This window comes from Zea mays, chromosome 3 (genome assembly GCF_902167145.1).
Source record: "Zea mays cultivar B73 chromosome 3, Zm-B73-REFERENCE-NAM-5.0, whole genome shotgun sequence".
NCBI lineage: Eukaryota > Viridiplantae > Streptophyta > Magnoliopsida > Poales > Poaceae > Zea > Zea mays.
The window spans coordinates 172,892,845-172,912,666 of NC_050098.1; the positions used below are offsets into that span (position 1 = coordinate 172,892,845).

Consider the following 19,822-nt stretch of genomic DNA (forward strand, 5'->3'; position numbering starts at 1 on the left):
GTTCGGTCCGATCGGGTAACCGAGGTAAGAAACCGAAGAACCGGACCAAATATCGGTTTATAGCAACTGGGAACCGAATATACAACCGAGAACCGATATTTCGGTCTGATCGGTTTCGGTTTCGGTTTAATCGGGTTCGGTTTTCGGTCTCGGTTTTTTTGCCCAGTCCTGATCACAATCCACCCCCCTTAGAAGACCGACGTCCTCTTCGGTCAACCCCAATCCAGGAACCTCCCCTCTCTAGCCACGTCTGTGTGTCTAGTGTCGTCATATGCCATGCCATGTGACCACTCCGGGCCCACATGCGCCATGCGCCATATACCCAAACCCCCTAGCCCACACACGCCCGTGAAACCTTGAGGGTCGGCTCTGATACCACTTGTACCACCCCGTCCAATCTCTGGACCGGCGGTACTTACTCCTGGTAGCTCTTTAGGATCATATATCATCCCCACAAACCAACACAGGTCTTTTGTGCACACTTTGTCCTCACTCATGTGCACCCGAGAAGACTTCCCAGTCGGTCACTCATCCCAAATTGTTCCAAGCCAAGCACGCTTAACTTGGAGGTTCTTTCGAGATATGTTTCCGAAAAAGAAAATGCACCTTGTTGGTATGAATACTCTATTGATTCTATTAAGCCTTGGGCCAGGAAATCACCATCCCAGGGGTCAAGATATCACAATGGGGATGGTGTCATGTGGGCACGGAGGGGTGCAACAGTCCTGGAATGGTGGGCGTGGCGAGAGGGGGGTGGAGGCATGGTGTACCCCTATGGACGTCCACGTTACATCCTTATAGAGTAGTAGATATATGGCTTCGTTTGACCGGAGACTGCAACCAACGGTTAGAATAACCCGATCAAGGACGCGGTTAGACAGTTAGAATTAACCTTATTCCGATTCTTGTTAATCGGCTAGTGTAAAGTACACATGCCAACACTTTCATGCTTCACATTGACGAACGTGTTGTCATTGCAACCACCAGCAAGTCAGCAATCAGGGGAAAAGCTCAAAGCAGCCAGTAGACTAGGTCCCTGTTTGTTTCGGCTTTTCGCAGCTTCTGGCCACCAAAAGCTGCTGCGGACTGTCAAACACTCAGCTTTTCAGCCAACTTCTATAAAATTCGTTTGGGTAAAAACATTCAAAATCAACATAAACATATAATCGGTTGAGTCGTCGCAATAGTAGTAATACGTCACTTTATAGATCCTGAGCCCCATGGACAACTTTATCTTCCTTCACACGTAATCCTAATGATAATCAGATTCTCTACATAGCCAGATTCTTTCCACAGCTAGATTGTCGGAAAAGCTGGTTAGAAAAAACTGAACCAAACAGCCAATAGACACTGAGCGATCATGTGGCACGTGTAGCGCTGGGACAGGCCCACCGCCGCCACCTCGACGCCGAACGGCCGAAGAGCCACTGCCAGTGCCACACCACACGCCGATTCTCTGAACACCAATCTGCGCAATCCCGGCAAAATCCCAAACCCTGCCTCGTCGTCGCACCGCCTCCACTCGTCCCGGATCAACCACCTCCTCGGTCCGCAACCACAACCACACCCGCCCTCCCGCTCGCCGCAGCCAGAACCAGCTCCAACCCAACCAGAACCAGCTCGCCCCGGCCGCCGCGACCGTCCCCCCTCATCGACTCGAGGCAACGAAGCGGCCGGATGGGAGCAGCAGCCTGACCCTGACGCGATGAGCCCGCCCGCCATGCTGCTGCCCGTCTGCTCCGCCGCGCCCAGCTGCTCCCCCCTCTGCCCGGTGCGGCCTCGCCCTTCACGTGACCAGACCCAAACCCACATCCGCCGGCGATCAGCCGGTCCGCACCGGTCTTATCCAATTTGCCGCTTTCCCGGGCGCTGACTGCCCTTGTTGCTCGGCAGGTGACGGCCTCGCACGTCGTCGCGCGGGTGGCGCGGAGGGTGGACGTCGGCGCCGCGCTCAGGTCCTACGCCGACTCGCTCGTCGCGCAGGTGCCCGACCGCCCGCCGCTCGCCGACTCCTCCATACTCTCCCCCTACATCGCCGCGCCGGACGACATCGCGCGAGCCTTCGGCGCCCCCGCCTCCGAGCTCCCGCCGCTCCCCAGCGCCGACCCCAGCCCTGGGCTATGTTGCACGGGCACCGACCAGCCGCTGGCGGCAGTCGCGGACCTGGCCGCAACTGCCGTGGTCAACTCGGCTCCCACCGACGCCGCGGAGCGGGCCCTGTCGGACGCGCCGTTCCCCAGCACGTTCCCGTCTGACGCGTCCGAGGTCGAGGACTCCGTGGCCAGGCTCATCGATAAGGTCGGCAAGCAGGTCTTCCAGGCGGAGGACGCGCTCACCGAGGCCTACGACAAGCTGAGGCTGTCCGCGTACGACGCGCTCGGTGCGTGGAGGAAGACGGTGCGCGACGCGATAGGTGGGCTCAAGGCGTCGGTCGACGCCGGTAAGCAACAGGCCGCCGGAGGGGTCACGGATGCTTCCGGCGCGTTGCACGAGAAGGTGGCCGGAGCTGGGACTGTGGCTGTTGATGTTCTCAGGAAGGCGATTGTTGCAGCAGAGGATTCACTGGGCAGTGCTGCCACATTCGTTGTGTATTCTTATGGGTCGGCGAAGGAGTCTCTACCACCAAATGTTAGAGATCTGTTGAGCTCGTCTGAGGAGAAAGCTAGTCTAGTCTTGAGACCAATCGGAAATGCTCTGCAACAGGTATGTACGTTGGACTAAGACCCTAACTGTGTCACTTGTTCTGATCATTAACTCCACCACTGTTCTCAGTGGGATGCTAAACATCTAGACATGTCTAGTTGTATGAATGTTCCACTGAGAAGTTCATTGTTGAAGTAACCACTAATAAATTTACTGAGTCCTGTGATTCAGGTCTATGTAGTTGTTGAAGGTGTTGAGAAGAATGTTGGTTTGGATCCAAGTGATCCTATTGTTCAATTGGCAGTTGTGCTTGGAGGTTCAGTGACAATAGGGTAAAGGAAGATTTCTTTGTTTTGCCTACCAAACCTCTAGTTGCAGCTTATTTTTAAACCTTCTAATTCTGGCTACATTGTAGGACAACGTACTGGCTCTTCACATACAGTGGCTATTCTGGAGACTTGTCACCTGAATCAGCGTTTGACTTATTGAAAAACGATGACAAAGCCGTACTCATTGATGTTCGGCCTGAGGCAAGATATTGTAAATCTCACTGGCCTTTTTTCTTTCTTTCATGTCCCTTTTCATCTGAGATCTTTCTTTTATCCAATTCATAATGCTAGAAAGGGATTGTTTAGTCACCTTTTGTGCTGTTGCTTCAGTACAACAATAGTGCCAAACTATTTGATGCAAGATATTGTAAATCTCATTGGCCTTTGTTTTCTTTCATGCCCCGTTTCCTTGGAGCTCTCCTTTGAATCCATTTTGTAACACATAACACTTCAAATTGCTAGAAACGATTATTTAGTTGCCACTATCTTCTTGCCTGAGTGCAATAGTTTATTGCATTCTTTTCATGCTCTTTATTTGTTACTGAAATTTTGCAGCTCTTCTGTCATGTTTTCTGTAGTGTACGGTAATAGAAGATTTCATTCTCTCAATCTCATTATTGGATTATGTTATGTAGGATTTGAGGGAAAAAGATGGTGTTCCTGATCTACGCCTCGGGGCTAGGTCTAAATATGCAAGTGTAGCTTCGCCTGAGGTATGTCTTATTTCAGCAAAAGATCTCCAGTGGTACTTGATTTCTATTTTAATTTTGATGCATTTTTATAGAGAAAGAATTATACCTGCCTAATCATTCAGTGATCGGTGGAGAGTTCCTATATATGCTTACCTTGTTTTAAACTTTTTAAATAATGAGCAGAAAACAACTCTTATGCAACTCTCTTTGCTTGAATTCCAAATGGGTGAAATAAAAAAATGTTCATTAATAACTGCTTCATTTGATTTTATTCCATAGATCAAAGATCCAGTAAAGAGTATGCTCAAAGATGAAAGAGAGTTTGATGATGCTTTACTGGCAGTTGTCATCCGAAACTTGAAATTGGTGAAGGTACGCTGTTAGAACTGAGGCATAAGCTTTATACCTGCCTTCGGATATTTCTTCACAATAAGTTTGGTACTTTTCTTTTTCTCACATGCCACTGTAGGGCGATTCAAAAGTCATAGTTATGGATTCTAATGGAGCTCGATCAAAAGCCATTGCTAGGTTACTGAAGAAGCTCGGTGTGCAGGCAAATTTCGAGTGCTTTAGTCTTCACCAGTACTGCATTGATATGCATTCTCTCCCCTGCTAACTTTGAATGTTTTGGTGCAGCGACCTTACCTTGTTAAAGGTGGTTTCCAAGCATGGTCAAAGAACCTTCGTGTCAAAGAACTGAAACCTGAGACTGCATTAACGTCAATAAATGAGGTAAAAAGAATCGAAACCAGAAACTCACGTGTGAACCAAAGGATTTTGCCGGTTACGGCAAACTTGTTTAGTTCTTATATTGTTTTGAGGTCATGTTTGTAGCATTTATCACTCGACCAGTATCATTTGAATAGTTCATAGATGTTAGCTCTTGTGGGCTTAACATTCTTCATAACTTAATGATCTACAAAATTGTACCTCTTTATTCTCGATCACCCACATTCTTGTATCGAAATATGCAGGATGTTGAGGAAATCCTAGAACAAATAAAGCCCACCCCAACTCTTGTGTTTGGATCTCTTCTGGTAGGTCACTAGTCTTATTCTCATGTATTACCTTTTTGCTCATGTTGGCACACTGTATTGCTGCCTCTGAAAATTTTGCAACTAATTTTCTATTATATTCGGTAAGAGCTTGTGCCTTTAAAAGTTCATGTGTACATACAACACAAGCTTCTTTTTTACCTTTTTGTTGTTTTTTAGCCCATAGATGCATTATTTTTTCATGGAAATTGTTGGATGCATTTTGTTTCTTGACAGTGTTGTCCCTCTTTTTTGTAACAGGGCCTCTCAGCACTTTCCTATGCTTTACTGGGTAAGTGTGTAAGATGTTGTCTGATTTCTACTTTGTATATTGCTTGGTTAATGTTAGGGAAGAGTGGAAAATAGCAAGTTTACTATTCCATATGGCCCAAAGGGCAAAAGTACATGTGGTAACTTTACAAGAAGAACCCTATAACCTAGAGAAAATACACTAAGGTGAAGAGACTACACATACATATACACTAACACCCCCCTTGAACTCATGATGGGTCAACAACACTGAGTTTGTAGAGAAGAAAACTATGTTGAGCTCTAGTATGGGCCTTGGTAAGCAAATCAGCAAGTTGTAACTCTGAAGGCAAATACTGAAGGGAAACCACATGATCCTGAACTGCAGACCGAACATAAAAACAATCAATGCCAATGTGTTTAGTGAGCTGATGCTTCATCGGATCCTGAGCAATACTAATGGTGTCAGTACTATCACAGTGCACAGGCGTAGAAGTAGTAAGACAAATCCCAAATTCAGCCAACAGCCATCGAAGCCATGTCACCTCAGCCATGACACAAGCCAAGGCACGCAACTTAGCCTCAGCATTGGAACGAGCAATAACAGTCTGCTTCTTGGTCTTCTAGGAAACCAAGGAGGACCCAAGGAAGACACAATAAGCAGAGATGGACGTGAAATCCGAAGGATCGGTATCCCAAGTTGCATCATAATAAGCAGAGAGCTAAAGATAGGTGGTGCTAGAAAAGAACAAGAGACGGTCAATGGTACCACGAAGGTACCGAAGGACACGAAGAAGGTGACCATAGTGGATGCTAGTGGGTGCAGACATGAACTGACTTAGAATGTGGACAGCATAGGAGATATCAGAACGAGTTATGTCAAGGTAGACAAGACTGCCAACAAGATGACGATAGCGAGTAGGATCCTCAATAGGAATACCATCTGTGGCACGAAGACGAAGGTGAAGATCCATGGGAGTGTCCACAAAATGCTGATCAGTAAGACCAGCACAATCAAGGATGTCCTGCATGTATTTGCGTTGAGAGAGGTAATAACCATGGGTGTGGAGGTGACCTCAATCCCAAGAAAGAAGCTAAGAGGACCCAAGTCATACATGTGAAACTGCGCATTGAGTCGTGCCTTGACGAAAGCAATATAATCAAGATCGTCACAGGTGATCAACATATCATCGACATAGAGAAGAATGAGGGTGCAACCTTGAGATGAAGTGTGAACAAAGAGAGCAGGATCATGTTGGCTGGCAACGAAACCGGCAGCAGTGACAACAGAGGTGAAGCGCTCAAACTAGGCACGAGGAGCCTGTTTGAGGCCATAGAGAGAACGACGAAGTCGACATATGTGACCATCAGGAACAAGGTAACCAGGCGAAGGATGCATGTAGACTTCCTCACACAACTCACCATGAAGGAAGGCATTCTTCACATCAAGTTGTGAGATAGCGCACCGACGAACAGAGGCAACATCAACAAGAGTATGAACAGTGGTACAATGGGCAACAGGAGCAAAGGTCTACTCATAGTCATGCCCATACTCCTGTTGAAAACCATGTGCAACAAATCACGCTTTGTAGCACTCAATTGAGCCATCAGAGCGGGTCTTAATCTTATAGACCCACTTGCGCGTGATAGGAGAAGCAGAGGGAAGAAGTGGGACAAGATCCCAAGTGCTAGTGCGTTCAAGAGCAGCAATCTCCTCGGCCATAGCTAATTGCCACTCAGGACGAGAAAGCGCATCACGGTAGGAAGTAGGCTTAAAAAGAATAGAAGCAGAAGCAACAAAACCAAGACGAGTCGGACGACAAAGCGTACGTCGATCGCGAAGGTCATATCGTGAAGGAGGCACACCAAGCAAAGGAGACGAGCTAGATGATGATGGAGGGGATGGTGGAGGACGTGGATGTCGAGTGTAGTGGAAAAGAATTGGAGGACGTGACAGAGGGGATGGTGGGGGTGGGGTGGAGGTGGCGGTGGACGTGACAGAGGGGAACCAATCGAACAAAATCAACAGATTCAGAGGAAGAGGAAGAAGATGACAAATCAGTAGGAAAGAAAGGACGTGACTCATCAAAGGTCACATCCCGAGATACTCGAATGCGGCGATCGATAGGGTCCCAACAACGATATCCCTTACGCCTAGGGCTGGGCATTCGGTTTTTTTAAAACTTCGGTTAGGTTTTTCGGTTTTAAAAAACTTCGGTTTTCTAGACATTAGAAACCAATCGGTTTTCTAGAAAATGAAAACCGAAAACTTCGGTTTCGGTTTTTTACTTCGATTTTTCGGCAAAAACCGAATACCAAACTTATACTCAAGACAACACATACAACAATTTTATATGATAGATTACACATAATTTTTAAAAGTAAAAATTATATAGGTACAAATATTTAGAGATATATCATACATCACATATAAATAAGTGGATAACAATTTAATTACTTCACACATTTAGTTCACATAATCGAAAAGTCAAATTTTAGAATTAATAAAGTTTGGTATTTGGTTTTTTTGGTATTTCGGTTCGGTATACGGTGAAAACCGATTACGATACCGAAAACCGAACTTCTGAGATATAAAAACCGAAACCGAACTACCGAAAAAACCGAAATTTCGGTTCGGTTCGGGACGGTTCGGTTTTCGGTTTATGGTAAAAAAGTGCCCACCCCTGCTTACGCCTCCATGACCTCAGCGGGAGGAACACCATCGGCCCCGGCAGTGGGCTCGGCACAATGGACCACTCCTGGAAGTTGGTGCCATGGAAGGTGACAGATGGAAGTTGCACAAGTGGGTTGGAACGAGGAGCAACCATGTTTAGAGATATGGAGTACACGACAGAAGGCGGAAGAGCTGCTGCTGGGTTGAGAGAGCGAAACAGCTGGGTCGAGCTCGAGCACCAACAACAAGGGAGATGGAGCGCCGCAGAGCTGCACCACCGGCGGCACAGCGGGTGGTGCTCGGAGCTGGTGGAGGTAGGAGCACGCGCGGCAGCGCAGGGCGAGTCGTGGTCCGAGCAGAGCTCACACGGTCGCCAACTCGCCAAGGCGCGCGCGTAGGCGAGGGGGCGCGGCGGCGCAGGGCTAGCCGCCAGCGGCGGGGGGGGGGGGGGGGGTGCATTCGGGCAGAGACGAGGGGGGCGCAGCGGCACAGGGCGAGCCGTCGGTCGGGACAGGGACGAGCGCGGACTCCGAGGCACGCGTGTGGCTGGCGGCGGCGGCTGGGTGGAGCCAAACCTAGCCTGGCTCTGTTAGGAAGAGTGGAAAATAGCAAGTTTACTATTCAAGAGGGTCGGAAGGGCAAAAGTACATGTGGTAACTTTACAAGAAGCACCCTATAACCCAGAGAAAATACATTAAGATGAAGAGACTACACATATACACTAACAGTTAAGACTAAGAATTGAGATGCCTGCATGATACCAGAACAGTAGGCTCTCCTGAGACCAACCTAAAGAACTAGTCGTTGTGTTCCTAAACGTTCAGTACTGTCCTAAACACTTGTTCTATCTTTTTGAGTGGATGTCCTTGAATCATTGATGGATACTTTTCGTTGTATTTCTGGACTCTGGTTGGAAGAAACAACTGTGCTGCAGCTGAATTAGAATATTAATTTTGGTTAACTGACTATATCAATATGTCTGCAGAATGGGAGATGACTTTGCAATACATAGCTGTTTTAAGCGTTGGGCTGGTACGTAGTACTTTTGACAGATAGCTTATTTGTTTGTTCAATATGGATGCATCTGCTTCCCAGAAAAAAAAATGCATGCATCTGGATTTCTGGAAAACACCAATATAACTCAGGGCTTCTAGATTAGTGTTAACTGCAAATTATATTAATTAGCAAAATGTGGCAGCAACACAGTTTGGCTGATATTCTGTTTGATTCTGGATAGACTATCTACTTGCGATTCTCTACATATGAGGACTCCGAGGATTTGGAGAAAGACCTAAAGTAAGTTACCCTGAATCCCCCACCCCCGTTGGTATAAGAATATCCATTTCGGCTGGTTTTTAAGTTTTGGAATCGCCGCTTGAACGACGAAAAGATTTTACAAGTTTCTCTCCTGCTCTCTTGGCTTAGGCTGTTGCTGTCTCCAGTAAGAGTAGGCGCAGACGCCTTGTCATGGGCAGCTAAGAAGATAGAGCCAAACAAGGTGGGCCTGCCAACGTCTCCTTCCACGACGGCGGTGAAAGACCGGGTTCTTCAGGCCGCGGCGAAGCACGAGTCGCAGCCATCGGATGCCGACGAGTCGTCGGTCCAAACAGCCGAGGCATGACACGCGCCGAAAGCTTGGGAGCCAGTCGAGCGGTCCCGCCGAATCCTCAATAAGAGCACTCGGTGGGCGCTCCCTGGTAATTTGTGAAGTCCATGTCGTTTATGATGTAAAGCACTGTAAAGCGGTTGTAAATTAATTGCGTGAGCAGCATCTGTAAGTTGACATCAACTTGGTTGGTTGTGTGTGTGTAGATTATAGAGAAAGAGGTGTCAATGTAACGTTAATTCCTGAGCCTGTCTGCGATCTTGCCCGTCTGGTACTGCTACTCTGCTTGCTTGCTTGTTTGGCACGCGATCAAGGTGAATTAAGTAAAAATGGTCCGTGGTCCAAGTCCAGCCCCACAACTTGGCTGTCAGGCGTAGTGTAACCTTTGTTGGTACGGAAATGAAATCCTGGAGTACGGCTGTTTTTAACCACCATAGTGCCTGCCGAAATGCTGCTCGGTAGTAAACGGGTACAGAATTTAATCCCGCATCATTTGGAAGCTCCACCCCAATAGCCACAGCCCACAGGCCCCAGAAGACGAAAGGAAACGATGCGCTCGCTGCTCGCATAGGATCAAAGGGACGGGAATCCCAATGTCTTGTTTTCAAAATTTTATCGTATTTTCTTAAAAACAGTATAAAAAACATAGAAATAGAAATGATGACGGTAAAGATTACAGAAACAATAACGATAATGGTTTTGTATCTTTTTGTCTCTTTTTACTAAGAACGTGTCTGATTGTCTGCACAGATCCGGTCAGTCTAACTCAGACATAAATGTATCTCCTCTTGAGCTAGGCTGCTAATCTGATGCAAATAGTGTCCTAGAGTCAGGCTAAGCGGGGACGCCCATTTTGATCGCACAGAAACCGAAACCTGATTTTAGTTACTTTCCTTGTTATACCTCTTGATTAATGCATCTAATTAAGAAACTGATTTCACTTTTGTGTTACTGATATTTTTATAAATAAAAGTATATCTCACTTACTATATGAAATATTTTTTCGACTTCTTTCTCACCTAGCCAACCAATCAAGATATTGAACCTGGTTAAACAGAGAAACGGAACCAATCAAACAAAACCTAGTCCATTGCATACATTCTCAACTAAGCCTGACTCTAAATCTAATACAGGCTCAGTTGAGCCACCTGAATCAATCGCTCCCTAAATAGCGCACTCTAGTGTAGGTTGGGGTGGTAATGGGATCTATATTTTACACTATAAAATTTAAAGATCGAATGAGATTAGAATGAGATTATATTCCTATTTATTTTTAAACTAAAATTAATTAAGACTCTAACTTATTGTGAATAAATATTTGGATCGTAACCACACCCTAAGCGTGGGTCGTGCACTCAACGACAGTAGGTGGCCATTCTTCGTCCAACAAAGGTCCAGTAGCCACGACGCCCATCCTCTATTTTTTCCAAGGTTTCAAAATATTTCAAATCTTATGTGTAGGCAACCAATCACGCCCATATAAAGTCGAACTCAGATTCTGAAGAGTGCTATTTAGACTAGCTAACCAAGTCAGTAAGAGACTCTTTTGCTCAACCACTCATAACTATATACAAGTCTCGAGTCAGGACACAAACTCTCTGAGTGATTACCATACTTCCAATCACCACCGAACCGTCTAGGTAACGCCAATCGCCAAGAGTAATAAGCTGAAAATCTCACTTGACTCTATCAAACTCAATGAGATCAATGGTACATAATACTCTCTTATACACTAATAAGGTCGCTTGGTAGGGTATTTATTGCCGCCGTTAGACTGTCTGATGCTCATCCATTAGGCTCACTCCAATGGGAGGCATGCAAATCGAGCAGCCATCTATACTTTTGGCTGGTATCTGTAGTTTACCTGGCCAGCCATACGCTAGATCTTTCCAACAACACAACCACCCATACGTTCAGCTGGAATGGAGTAGACGTTGGGCCTAGTGGTCAGTCAAGAACGAAGAATTTAGCTGTCGGTCACAGTACCAGGCAATATGGCTTTTCTCTCTCATGTCTTCCATTTTGCCTGGCCCGTTTAGCTGCTCCGTTGGAAAAAGAATTGCACTTCTACAGTGGCTCCAGGGCAGCTATTTTAGTTTTGCCTGGCCGGATGGCTGCTCCGTTGGAGTGAGCCTTAGACACATATCATACGATCTAACGAGACACGATGAAAACTATGTACTACTATATTAGAAGTAGATTTTTCAATTACTGTTGCAAGCGTATGGTCTGACGAACACAATTAGTCCAATCTGACACTCACTGTTAGACCAGTCAGAAGAAAATGAAACCCTCTAGTCACTTAACATAGGTTGTCAGAGTTAACTCATTGGTCGAACATGGCCATTGTTTACAGGGTCCAATGATCTTATAGAAAGAACCCTAACACAAAAGGAGCAGTTTTGTATGGTCTAATGCTTGCCATCATACTAGTCCAACGTGCCTACGACACTTTTTCTGTTTCAATATATCGTGAGGACTTATTGGTCTAATGCTCGTCGCCTGACTATTACGACATGCCTTGGAACACTTTTTTTTTCTATATACCACGAGAATCGACTTTTAGTTTGATGTTTTATTATTCACAATGTCCGACGATCAATCTCTCGGACCTATTCGATTGGCTTTAATTCGTACATGATTTCTACTATTTCTACACTCCAATACTTTATTATGTAGAGATGTTGGATCAGTTAAACTTATCTTGAGCGGTTCCCTATTTTAAACTTCAGTTTATAAACAATATATCCTACCATGTAAAACAATTTTACACGTCTATATACACGCTCCGCTGATGATTACCTTAATCTGCCGATCTAAAAATCAAGGTCCGACTTTTTGTAAAAAAAATAAATCTGAAAATAGTTTTAGCGTATCTCAGTCAACTACTCCCTTCATGCAGCAACGTCTCTCTTCTCAATTCTCATGCGAGCGAGCGGGCGGGCCCCCACGAGCCCCACCACCAGACTAGCCGTTGCCCGTTGCCCTGTCGGACTCACTCGGTCACTCCTCAGTCCTCACCACCGCCGCGCCACCGCCGCGCCCCCAGCCTCAACGGCCAAATCCTCCGCGCCACCCCGCATAAGTACCCGCCACTCCGCCGCTCCCACCCCACTCCAAACCTCCCTCTCTCGACCTCGACCCCTCGCCCGCAAAGCCCCGCAAGCCAGCGGCATCCCGCTTCCTCGGCAGGCTTCCAAGACCCAACCCAACAGCTTCCGAGCGAGTACGGCGGCGGCGACGATGGCGGCCAAGTCGCACACACGCAAGGCGTTCCTCCTCTGCAACTACGTCCTCCTGGGCGCCTCCTCCAGCTGCATCTTCCTCACGCTGTCGCTGCGCCTGCTGCCGTCCCCGTGCGGCCTGCTCCTGCTCTTCCTCCACGCCCTCACCGCCGTCTTCTCCGCGGCCGGCTGCTCGGGCTCCTTCACGGCGCCCGCCACGCCCGCGCAGTGGCACAACGCGCACACCGCGGGAGCCGCGCTCACCGCCATCTTCCAGGGCGCCATCGCGCTGCTCGCGTTCACCCGCACCTCCGACTTCCTCGCCGAGCTCCAGTCCTACGTCCGCGACGAGGACGGCGCCGTCATCCTCAAGATGGTCGGAGGGCTCGGCACCGCCATCTTCGTCCTCGAGTGGGCCGCGCTCGCGCTTGCCTTCTCCCTCCGCCTCGACGAGGATGACGACGACGACGACCTCCAGGCCAAGAACTGGCAATCGTACCATGTCTGATCCCATCCACTGCTGGCCTGGGCTCCTTCAAAATGAGATTCTTTGATGTCTATTCTATTATTGTACTATTGCTGTCATTCTTTTGTACTACGGTGTACTGTTATGACTGTTCAACCAAAATAAATAAATACCAAAGCAAATATATATTATTGCTTTTGTTACCTTTGCTACTATTAACATGTGCATTCATCAGATTTGATGCAAACAGGTTGCAAAAATTAATTTCTGCCCAAAGCTGTCAATTGAGCAGTCACAAGACATGTTTGCTTATTTGCCTTGCCAGAATCAGAATAATGTTAACAACACACAAGCGGCAGATGGCCAACTTTGTAGCAATTCCTTGCGCTAACAACAGGACACATACATGTTAATCACATCAAGGCCAAATAATTGAATAAAAACCTACTTTCAGGCTAAAATTACATGTCCAGCACTGAAAACATAATCCAGATGTTGACAAAAACCCATGTTGCACTAAGACCATCTTCCATTGGTGACGATGCAAAACCGAGTTGCACTTCCTAGCCTTTACATGGATAGCTGAGCTTTCTGCTCATCTGGGTTCGTAGCTTCATTGACCCCTAATCCAACTTTCAGGGGACCTTTATTAGAAACTTTACTGCTCTGAGGGGAACAGATTGATCTGGGGAGCTTCGCGGCCACCATTTCTAGATTTCAACCGCAACTCAGGAGAAGCAGCCAGAGCATTGACAGCCTCTTCCGGAGGTAAACATCTCTTCGAGAAGTACATAGCTATGCTTTTATTCTTCTTGGGTTTCACTGAATAACAAGTAATATGATCGGTAAGAATATTAACCAAGGACAAATATGCATGGATCCTACTTCTGAAACAAAAGCTAACTAGCTAATAGCCTAATACAAGTACCTGGTGACGAATCCAACCCTAGCTTGTCAAGAATCTCTTTCTTTACCTGCAGAGAAACAAAGGCAACGTACATAACATGATAAATCAATTTTGCATGTGGAAGTGTACTGAAAAATCAGGCACGGGATTTTTTTCATTGTGAGAGCATCCTTACCTTCCAATGATTGTCAATGAAGTCAGATATCTCCCTCACTTTACGATTCAGTTGAGTCTTTGGAACATTTGGAAACTTGTGCTGCAGTAATTCCACCACCTTGTGGATACCATCTCGACATGATCTTATCACCTGTACCTGCATTGGAGTTAAAGCAAAATGAGAAATAGAGCTGCATGTGCTATCTTCTAGCAATAGATATCAATTGCTATCATTCACTCAGTGCTTACAAATTCTGGCAGGTCTGTTTCTGGTATAGCAGATGCAGCCTCAGGAGAGCCATTCTTCACATTGGGTTGGTTAATTTCCTCAACAGTTGCAGATGAGCTGTCAGTTAGAGGCACATCAACAATTGCACCTCCTGGACAGATGCGCATTGAAAGAACTTGCAAGCATAGCTGCTCAATCTTTTCCGTTCCCTTGAGGTCTTCAGCAGTCAGTAATTCAGCTTTTTCGTGATTTAGGTTGCATATAATAAGAGGTTGGCTCTTCCGGAGAGCTTGCTCAGTCAAAGTGTTCAGGACTCTTTGTTGGCGGAGCAGAGACCTGAACTCTTCAACTTCTGTACACTGACCATTTGGGGAGCTATTGGCCTCCTCTTCTTTATCGTCCAATAGGCTTTCAATTTGTATCCCCTGCAGGAAGTAAATTCCAACAGTGAAACAAACAATATTGCACATTTAATTGAGGAACAATAGCACCTGGCACCACATATGGTAGGACAAAAAAAGGGTAAACTCAATGTTGAAAGCTCCCACGTCTGGGGAAGGGATAAACCAAGGAAAAACTTCCCTCCTAGGACCAAGATTACTAAAATAACAATCATGAGTCAGATTGAAACTTCAATGGTAGGGTCACAAATTTTAGTATTAATAACTACTAGAACCATAATGTCCTATTTCTAGATTCTACTTAATAATCATAGAATCGACCCAAACAACTAAGATTGTGAAGTCATAAAATTAGATGACAGAATCACAGTTTAACAACTATGGGTAGAACAGATATGAAAGTGCATTATAAGTGCATGGATAGATTCATACATAAACTTGTATCTTCCTAATTTCTACGGCGCTTGTGTACATTTGCTTTATCCCACTATTTTATTTTCTTGCAAGCACAACACTTAACCATGGAATACAATTCTCACTGCTATCATCCTTTCAGCAGATAAGCGATTAGTAGATAACCTTTACAGAATAGAGCATGCACCTCTCAGGGTGAGATAAGAGAATTGGGGTTTTGTTGGTTACTTAACATCTAGCAGATTAACCAATATTTTGGTTCACACTTTTGTCAATAAAACTGGTATTTGGATTTACTAATTGAAACTAACATAGAAAGTTGCATTGCACCAAGACAAATGAGGTACTCAAATTAGAAAAGGAGACATAACTTATTTAATATATACCTCGTTGTCTGAGAGATAGCCATCAGGCACAACAAAGCTATCTTCATCCTCTTCATCTGTAATTTTGGAATCTTCCTCCATAAATTCATCATTATCCTTCTCACAGTCAGAAAGACTCTCACCAGGATCCTCCTGTGCGGAAAACAAAATATGAATTTCTTACCAATAAAGAAAAAAAGATGCTAGAATATCAGCAAATACCTCTTCCCATTCATCATCACTATCAACCTCGTAGTCAAGATCAGGATCCATCTTAAATGGACACCTTGGACTAATAGCAGCACTGCAGATAATTGTAGCATAAATCATGATATAGCACTAAAATATAAAGTGATGACAAATTATAGGCAGCATGAATATTGAAATGTCAACCTTTTCTTCCTCCAGGATCCATAATATGCTGGCCTGTTACTTTTGTCAAATTGCAGAAGCTTCATTCTAATTAATCTCGTTTGCAGAGGTTTAGGGTTACTAGCACCATGGCATTGCATTTCACTAGCCTGTATCATGTCAATATCACTTTCAAGCTTATCATGTTCGTTCTCCTGAATTGGATTGCGGCCACCATCTTCATTTGGAGTGGAAAGTATTTCATCAACCATATCATCTGAGGATTTCTGAAGCTTCAGCTCTTTAAATGCCTCCATCTTGGGCTTGCATCTTGTACCCCATCTGGAGGACCTATTGTAGCTAGATAGCTTCTTCCAACCAGTGACCTGCAACCTGTAACCAATGTTCATTAAATCACTTTATTTTTAGTAAGTGTGAAGGTGAAAGAAACAATAGAGCTCAGGAAATGTTGCTAACCTCCGAAGATCATCTAAAACCCATCCCTCTTGTTGATACAATGAAGAATCAATTTTTGATGTGGTTGCTGGTATTGTCTCTTTGTTGTCATTGCATGGATCTTCAGCTGAGTTGTTCTCTCCAGGTTTTTGATGTTTTCCATTGTCTTTCTTACTTTTGAAAAAGCGTTCCATCATAGAAGCTTGTTTTTGAATGACCAGTTGCTTCTTGAGTTGTGCAGCTTCCTTCTCAAGGCGCTTCTGTTCTTTCTCAGCTTCATCTTGCTGTTTTTTCTGTTGTTTCTTCATTTCAGCTTCTTCCTTTTCACGACGCTTCTGTTCTTTCAGAACTTCCTCTTCCTGCTTCTTTTGTTGTTTCTTAGCTTCAGCCTCCTCCTTTTCACGTCTCTTCTGTTCTTTCAGAGCTTCATCTTCCTGCTTCTTTTGTTGCTTCTTGGCTTCAGCCTCCTCCTTTTCATGTCTCTTCTGTTCTCTTAGGGCCTCTTCTTGCTGTTTCTTTTGAAGTTTTCTCATCTGAGCTTCTTCTTTCTCCTGGCGCTTTATTTCCTTCTCCACTTGTTTTTGTGCTTTCTGAATCTCTTTCTCCTGGAATTCCACAATATAACATTACTAGATTGTGGGAAAAGCAATTGTGTGTGATTTCAATGACTCATTATTGCTGTAATATTATGACATGCTCATGCTCTCAAGAAAAAGGGAAAAAGAACAAAACAAAGCTGCAAGCACTATATGCACTGAATAAACAAATTTCTAGGATGAACATGCAAAACAATCATCTCATCAACCTATTAAAAATACTACCATTCCTTTATCATCTGTCATATTTAATTACCCAAAGTTAGTTTACACACTATCTGGATTTAAGTGCCTAGGTAAAGGATAAACTGTACTAATGCAAGAAAATGATGGTTTATTGTTGTCCACATATTGATTCAAACAAACCAACCATTGACAGTTGGAAGAAGTTACACTAAAATGCTATTGTTGAAATGGTATTAGAATGGCTCAAACACAGTGCAATTAACGAATCAAATACTTACATTACCAAGTGAGTTCCCATTCTGCGGCTCAGAGACACTAGTATCCTCAAGCCTTCTAACATTTTGGTCATTTTTATCTGTCTCTTGCATCAATTCCTTAACTGCTGATACAGCATCTTTCACACCCCTTTATTGAAAAGGCTTACACGTTAGGACTTTCAGAACCTCAGGGAGAACAGAAAATGTGCATGTGAATCCATACAAAAATGCATCAGCAATATGCAAGATGAAGGGTACACACCGTTCTGTGTTCTTTTGTGTCGCTCTTTCCACCATTGATCTGATCCCTTCCAGGTTCAGTGATTTGTTTAATTTCAATGATGCTTTTTTTAGATCATTTACTTGGATGTAAGCTCCTGAATTTTCAAGAACCGACAAAGTCGCTGCCAGTGATACATTTGATCAGTGAGTGAGGCAGTAAATAAGGAATGGAGAATAAATGTCACATGTTCTATGAATACATGCATAGATATAAGTTGATTTAGCATCAGGCTAGTTTGAAAATAACTAACAGCAAAGCATCCAGTTCATTTAAAAAAGAACAGCAAAGCATACCAGATTTCCTCCAGTTGTTAAGAGAAACATGGCATGTATTGAAAGGATTGGACAAACTCTATATTTTCCGTACAAAAATGAACCATGCAAACAAACCACTGCAAGCAGAAAAAAGATATGGATAAAAATGTGAGAACAGGATTGTCCTTACAATATATGGCAGTGATTCTCTCATGGATTTTCTTTCTGACAGATCTCCGTGTACTCAGAATGCTGCGTACTTTCACAGGCAACAATCGCAGATCTCTTATCTGCGTATGCATTTAAAAGGTTCCGTTTTTTAATAAAATTACAGAAGAATATAATCAAAAGAACACGATTTGTGACCACCCAACTTACCTCCCAGCACCAAAGAGCCGACTCCGATTCATCTTCTAACACATCAGCGTCCAGTGAAGAATTCCCGTACATCATCCTCTGGCCAGCGAGCAGCACAGAGCTGCGGACTGAAGCCACAGACACACCCTCCAATCCCTTCAGCTGTTGATATATTTCGTCCACCAACCTAGTCAGCCCGAGACTGCTCTCCTCAAGCAAACAGCCAACCATCCCGTTGAAGGACAGGTTCCCGCCGTCAAGCTGCATCTTGCGGTCAGAAACCTCCTTGTAATACTGGAAGAGCCCCTCGAGCTCCTGCCGGCACCCAGCAACAAGAGCGTCCTTATCGGCGGCATCAATCACTGGGCTATTAGAAGCCCTCTTCCGCTTCAGCTGCTTCTGCACCTCCATGATAGTATCAATCAGCGTCGCAGGAGACTGTTGTGTTGCCTCCACCGGCTGGCCTGATGGTTGTTGAACTGGGACGTCATCGACGGCCATCGAATCATCCGAGACGAGCTCAGCGGATTGGTTGAGAACAACGGGACCATCGACCTGCATCTGCGATGGGCCCAAATCGTCCCGTGGCCCACCGCCGTTGCGGTCAGGGGACTCCTCGGGACGAACAACACCGAGTACCATGGCGCCGCTTTCCATCGCGGGAAGACTTGGATCTTGCGGGTGCTACTCTAGGAACAAGCAGCGCATTCCTCTATCCAGTCCTTGCTCAAACACTTGTCTACTCTACTGAACCTGGTTCAAGATAACGGGAAACGAGGCATGGCGTTACAGATACAGTAGTGTATAGGATCTTGCACGACATAGAAACTGCGACCAATTGGCTTTCGAACGAGATGGAATGAGAAATAAACTGCAACAGAGCCCATGTCTGCCCAAGTTCAGAGACGTACCTGCAGATTCCCGAAGTCCAAGCACCTGGCGTGACGGGTGCAGCCGGAGGAGGCGGCGTCAGCGTTGGCGGCGGGGTGGTGGGCGGTGGCGGTGGCGGTGGATACGGATTTGGGGCGCGAGGTGGGAACTGGAGACGACCGGAGATTTGGAGATTTGGGGGAGAGGAAGAGGTGAACCGGGAAGGGATTATTTGTGAAGGGAGCTGGGCGCGGCGCGCAAAATGTTTCCCGCGGTCGGCGGTTTCAAGAATTTTTTCGTTTCGGTGATTTTGGCTTCCCGCGGGACGGCCGCAGTCGAGCCAGCGGCAGGGCTCTTTGCCTCTTTCTCAGTTTATTTTCACAAAAAACATTCTGCTTGGTCAACGTAACTCCTACTACCACTTCTCATACAACTAGTCGGTTGCCCGTACGTTACGACGGCTTACAATAATACCCACGTAAACTATCCATCAAAAAAATTCAAGATTTTTTATTGACTGTCTCCGCTCTCTGCATAATATATTTTTTTGATTTGGCTAACTGATATTATTGTTTACTCCATGCAAATTTGTCTTGGTACAACACGACCAATGAAGTGAGCGATTAGAAGAGAGTTCACAACGATTGACTGAATGAACAAAGATTATAAAATGGCATAATTCCATCATACAGAGATCAAATAAGAGAAAGTTTGTGAGATCAAGTTTCTAAAATAAGTCCCATTAAGTCAAACTTATAAAAAAGATAGATCAAAATATGGAGTGATTAATAAAGTCGGGCATTAATAAAAACTGGATGCACTC

At 45.2% G+C, this 19,822-nt stretch overlaps 3 protein-coding genes across 4 annotated transcripts; 2 read left to right on the forward strand and 1 right to left on the reverse strand.

Annotated features, from left to right (window-relative positions):
• The first annotated feature begins 1,455 nt into the window (after positions 1 to 1,455).
• LOC100501574 (Rhodanese/Cell cycle control phosphatase superfamily protein) lies at positions 1,456 to 9,572 on the forward strand. Of its 2 annotated transcripts, XM_035966026.1 has the most exons (14): positions 1,456 to 1,771; positions 1,894 to 2,703; positions 2,875 to 2,975; positions 3,059 to 3,173; positions 3,608 to 3,685; positions 3,944 to 4,036; positions 4,134 to 4,217; positions 4,301 to 4,396; positions 4,639 to 4,701; positions 4,960 to 4,990; positions 8,607 to 8,653; positions 8,859 to 8,917; positions 9,047 to 9,283; positions 9,324 to 9,572. In XM_035966026.1, exons 1-13 carry the CDS (start codon positions 1,706 to 1,708, stop codon positions 9,240 to 9,242), a joined length of 1,839 nt encoding a protein of 612 aa, XP_035821919.1. In that variant the 5' UTR covers positions 1,456 to 1,705; the 3' UTR covers positions 9,243 to 9,283; positions 9,324 to 9,572. The 2 variants fall into 2 exon arrangements, with proteins under 2 accessions (XP_035821919.1, NP_001183194.1); NM_001196265.2 differs by having other exon boundaries at positions 1,522 to 1,771; positions 9,047 to 9,507.
• Positions 9,573 to 12,337: 2,765 nt separating this feature from the next.
• LOC100277214 (uncharacterized) lies at positions 12,338 to 13,120 on the forward strand. Its single transcript, NM_001150848.1, has one exon. It carries the CDS (start codon positions 12,471 to 12,473, stop codon positions 12,957 to 12,959), a length of 489 nt encoding a protein of 162 aa, NP_001144320.1. The 5' UTR covers positions 12,338 to 12,470; the 3' UTR covers positions 12,960 to 13,120.
• Positions 13,121 to 13,177: 57 nt separating this feature from the next.
• Positions 13,178 to 19,388, reverse strand: LOC103650893 (chromatin assembly factor 1 subunit FSM). Its single transcript, XM_008676481.2, has 13 exons — positions 19,041 to 19,388; positions 18,151 to 18,882; positions 17,963 to 18,062; positions 17,498 to 17,639; positions 17,257 to 17,383; positions 16,218 to 16,801; positions 15,783 to 16,133; positions 15,612 to 15,693; positions 15,411 to 15,542; positions 14,230 to 14,634; positions 14,000 to 14,137; positions 13,846 to 13,891; positions 13,178 to 13,739 (listed from the first exon to the last, which is right to left on the reverse strand). Exons 2-13 carry the CDS (start codon positions 18,784 to 18,786, stop codon positions 13,576 to 13,578), a joined length of 2,907 nt encoding a protein of 968 aa, XP_008674703.1. The 5' UTR covers positions 18,787 to 18,882; positions 19,041 to 19,388; the 3' UTR covers positions 13,178 to 13,575.
• Positions 19,389 to 19,822: the final 434 nt, after the last annotated feature.